The sequence below is a fragment of the Histoplasma capsulatum genome, genomic scaffold, assembly GCF_000149585.1.
Source record: "Histoplasma capsulatum NAm1 scaffold_1 genomic scaffold, whole genome shotgun sequence".
Taxonomy (NCBI): domain Eukaryota; kingdom Fungi; phylum Ascomycota; class Eurotiomycetes; order Onygenales; family Ajellomycetaceae; genus Histoplasma; species Histoplasma mississippiense.
Window position 1 is genome coordinate 7,002,380 of NW_001813982.1, and position 3,669 is coordinate 7,006,048.

Sequence of the window (3,669 nt, forward strand, 5' to 3'; positions counted from 1 at the left end):
CACACCGATTCATCCCCTCCGTTCTCATTCTCTGCTCTATCACCCCCACGTAACAGCGAAACTCGACCAGGGATACATAGATAGATAGGCCGATTAGATGGACGGGGGACCCCAATTTCGATGCTATCAACGTCATTGACTTTTTCTTGAAAAGAAAAGAAAAGAAAAGAAAAGAAAAGAAAAGAGGACAAGGGTCAGGTTGACAGCGAATCGGCTTCGCTGGTCGGGCTGGTCGTGACGAAACGGAGCTTGACCTTCCCAACCTAGCTTATGTACCTATCTAGAGAGGAGGAGGAGGAGGAGGAGGAGGAGGAGGAGGAGGAGGAGGCAAGGTGAGTTTTGATTTGATCGTTGAATATTTATTTGCCTTTTTTAACTTAACGAAATATTCCATTTTCATTGTTACCTCTCTTGTCTTAAGCTATTCTCGCAATTCTCGCAATTCTGAAGCAAAAAAAGACAATAGAACACGATCAGACTGAGGGTCTGTTGGAGTGACGCAATCGAAAGTTGGAAGATGATTAAAAAAAGGAAAAAAGAAAGAAAAAAGAAAATTCCAACATTGTGCGGGTTTTAGAGCAACGCAAAAACAAGACAGTTTTTCCCCGTCAACTAACTAGGAATGAATGTTGACAGTTCGACAATGTAAACGCACGCGCGCGAGAAGATTTCAACATAGCAGGGATAAAAAAAGAGAAAAGAATTGGACTTTGAGACTTGAAATTTAAAGACAAGTATCCATTGGAAAAAGCAAAGAAACGAGAAACGAGAAATGCAACTTGTGTGAGAGTGTGGTTACATACATCATGACATCGATAGAGAGACATAGACGCAGATAAGTTCAACGCCAATGGTTAATGGGAATTAAAAATGCAATATAAAAACTCGAGACTGCGGGGAAATGTAAAGGGAAAAAGCGGGGGAAGTTGGAGAGAGGATGAAGAAGAAAGTAATGAGTCCGTGTGCGTTTCTGACATAATGGTTGAAGGGAGAAAGAAAAAAAGCAAATGAAAATCAGATGAAGTAAGGAAATGATGAAAATCAAGAGAAGAGCAAAGCAGCGCAAAAACACAGACAAACATAAAACATTTGTTGCTTTATTAAAGGAAATTGGGAGAGAGGACAGACAGAGCATAAAGTAAAAGTGACTGTAAGGAAGTTGAACCGTGAAGGATGCGTTGCAAGGAGGACGGGGAAGTGTCAGGGGATCTTCTGGAAACACAACATGATGAGAGTGCAGTACGCTTTGAGTTGAATAGACGAGGATTGAAGGATTAATTGGATGCCCTTTTGCTTCGATCCGGCGTATATTCCAGGTTATGCATGCAATTTAGTTGAAAATTTCTTTCGAAGATTCTTTCGAAGATGGGTGCGAGTTCAAACTGCCCACAAGAAAATCAACAATGAAGATAACCTTGGATCCCATACAACTGAAAGAGAAACAATTAGCTCGCGGTCCTTGAGTCGTAAACTTCTACCCTTCCGGCAGAAATAGGTGATAGCCTGTCCCTACTTGTTCGTTGGTTCGTTCCTCCATTTTGACACACGCTCCACTACCTTTTCTTTCTCTCTCATTTGACTTTATCAAGTCGAATTCCTTGTCATAATTCATCGTCGTATCGGAAGTCCCTCTTTATTCCATGGCGGACTAGTACCCGCACTCCCCTCTTGTCCTTTAGCAGTTGTAGAAATAGTTGTGCCCTTCTTCGTATCCGGCGATGGGGGCGTCGCCCCCGTTTTCTGCTGCTCCGGTTCGTCGTCGAAGCTAGTTTCGCGGTTCAGGAAGCTGCTCTCTTTGATGGGACTTCGGCTGACGCTGGTGTGAAAACTATTATTTGAGACTCCATGAGGCTGGAGGCTGGAGTGTTGGCCGTTGCCGAAGGGGCTGGGGATGTTGCTGTTCTGCGGCGGGGAGGCGGCGGTCAGGTGGGGAATGTTTTCTGGGAGGGGATGGCGGGATCCGATGCTGGGTGACGCCAACGTCTGAGGCTTTCCGGCTTTGCTGAGTGCGTAGTCTCATGAGTCGAAGTATTTTCGTTCCTGGTTTGGTGGTAATGGGAGAGATAATTGGTTAGGTACGTTCATTGATACAGAGCAGGAGCAAGAGCAATTGAGGTTGTGGCATTACGGCATGGAGGAGAAGAAACGCATAACCGGTATTTGACGTACTTTCAGCTTGTTCTGCAGCAGATCTTTCTTGGTAGGCATTTTGCCATAGAGCCGGAATAGTCGTTGCTCGTCCGGGCTCAGCGACTGCATATTGAAGCGGGGTCAGTCGGATTACAGCCAGCGCAGATGGGGGTCAAGGTGGGGCTCACGTTGATGTCAATTTTGTTTTGCTGATGAGGGTTCATCTTTCCAGGTTTATTGTGCTTTTTTTACTTGGAAGGAGAAAGCAGACGTTGGGTGCTTCTTCTTGGCTGTAAACCGTTCTTGTTTCAAGCTGGTACTCCTCTGCGGGAGACGATGTTGATCTAACCCAGAGCTAAAATTGGCTGAGGGAAGAGGTATCACTTGTATGATTCCACGGCGAACGAGAGTCAGAGAATTCGCAATTCAAGGTATAACAGTGGGATGTATGGTGGAACAAGGAGAACGACGACGAGAGTTGACGAATGGGGCTAAAACGGTGTCAACGGTTGTAGTGGATGTTCCCCGTCTAGCTGAGGAGGTAGTGGATGTTGTCGACACGCCACGCCAAAGTTACCGTAGCTGGCCCAGACACCGGCGAGGAGGAGAACGCGGGATACACGGGATACGAGGAATACGAGGGGGAATGGAAGATATCAATGAGTCTTAAGGTTACGAGAACAGGAAATGGAAATGCGGAGTTCGAGTTCGAATCGTTCGGTGGCAGAAGAGATGGTTGGAGTTGGGAGGATTGTGGGATATTTACAATACGTGACCAACCCTTAGTTAACTACGGCCAGTCGAAACTTAACACGGAGGCGGTCATTTTGACAGCGTTCTCTATCCGGGGACGATGCTCTCATACCAGCATCTATACACACTAATCTGTTCATGGCCCTTCAGACATGAGAAGGATACAGGATACAATATAATATTCCACCCGTACCGTCTGATGCAGACCCCTCCAAGCCCTGGAGGTCTGGGCCTGCGCCAGTTCCGCCCCTGTCACCTGACACATCGCCGGCAACTTCCAAGGCTCGAATCTATGGAGAGGATCGAAGAAAGCACACATCGTGGTCTTTTGTTTTATTTTATTTCTTTCTTTATCTAAATACCACGTTGGTCTTCCCCGTCCTTCATTGGTTGCCAGCAACTGTCTAACATGACTTAGTTAACTTTGTTCTGCGCTTTTAAGCTCTCCAGTGCTCTTCTCCAGGGATTATTTTGCACTTCTGCACGGTGGAAGGATAATGGCAATTTAATCACAGAACGAGCTGTTAAAACCTATATATTTGTTTCCCCCTCAGCGGTATTCGCTACACGGTTCAAACTGCCACACTCAAGATCCAGCATCCAGTTATTATTCCCTGTTTCCTATTTTCCCCCTTCCTCAAGAAGGTGAGAAAATCCGAGAAACTATGAGCAACGAATCTCAAACGCTGCCATCGGCAGCGACCTTTGTAGTCGAGCACCTGGACCCAGAATTGGGCTCCTGGTCCGCTCTGGAGTATGGTTGCATCGCTCAAGAATCCAGCGCCG

The 3,669-nt window shown here is 46.3% G+C and overlaps 1 protein-coding gene across 1 annotated transcript; it reads right to left on the bottom strand.

Annotated features, from left to right (window-relative positions):
• Positions 1-1,608: 1,608 nt before the first annotated feature.
• Positions 1,609-2,354, bottom strand: HCAG_01991 (conserved hypothetical protein; the record flags this gene model as incomplete). The annotated part of the gene is made up of 3 exons (XM_001544894.1): positions 1,609-1,902; positions 2,170-2,253; positions 2,319-2,354. The coding sequence occupies 3 exons, from the start codon at positions 2,352-2,354 to the stop codon at positions 1,609-1,611; spliced, it is 414 nt and encodes a 137-aa protein (XP_001544944.1).
• Between the last annotated feature and the right edge of the window lie 1,315 nt (positions 2,355-3,669).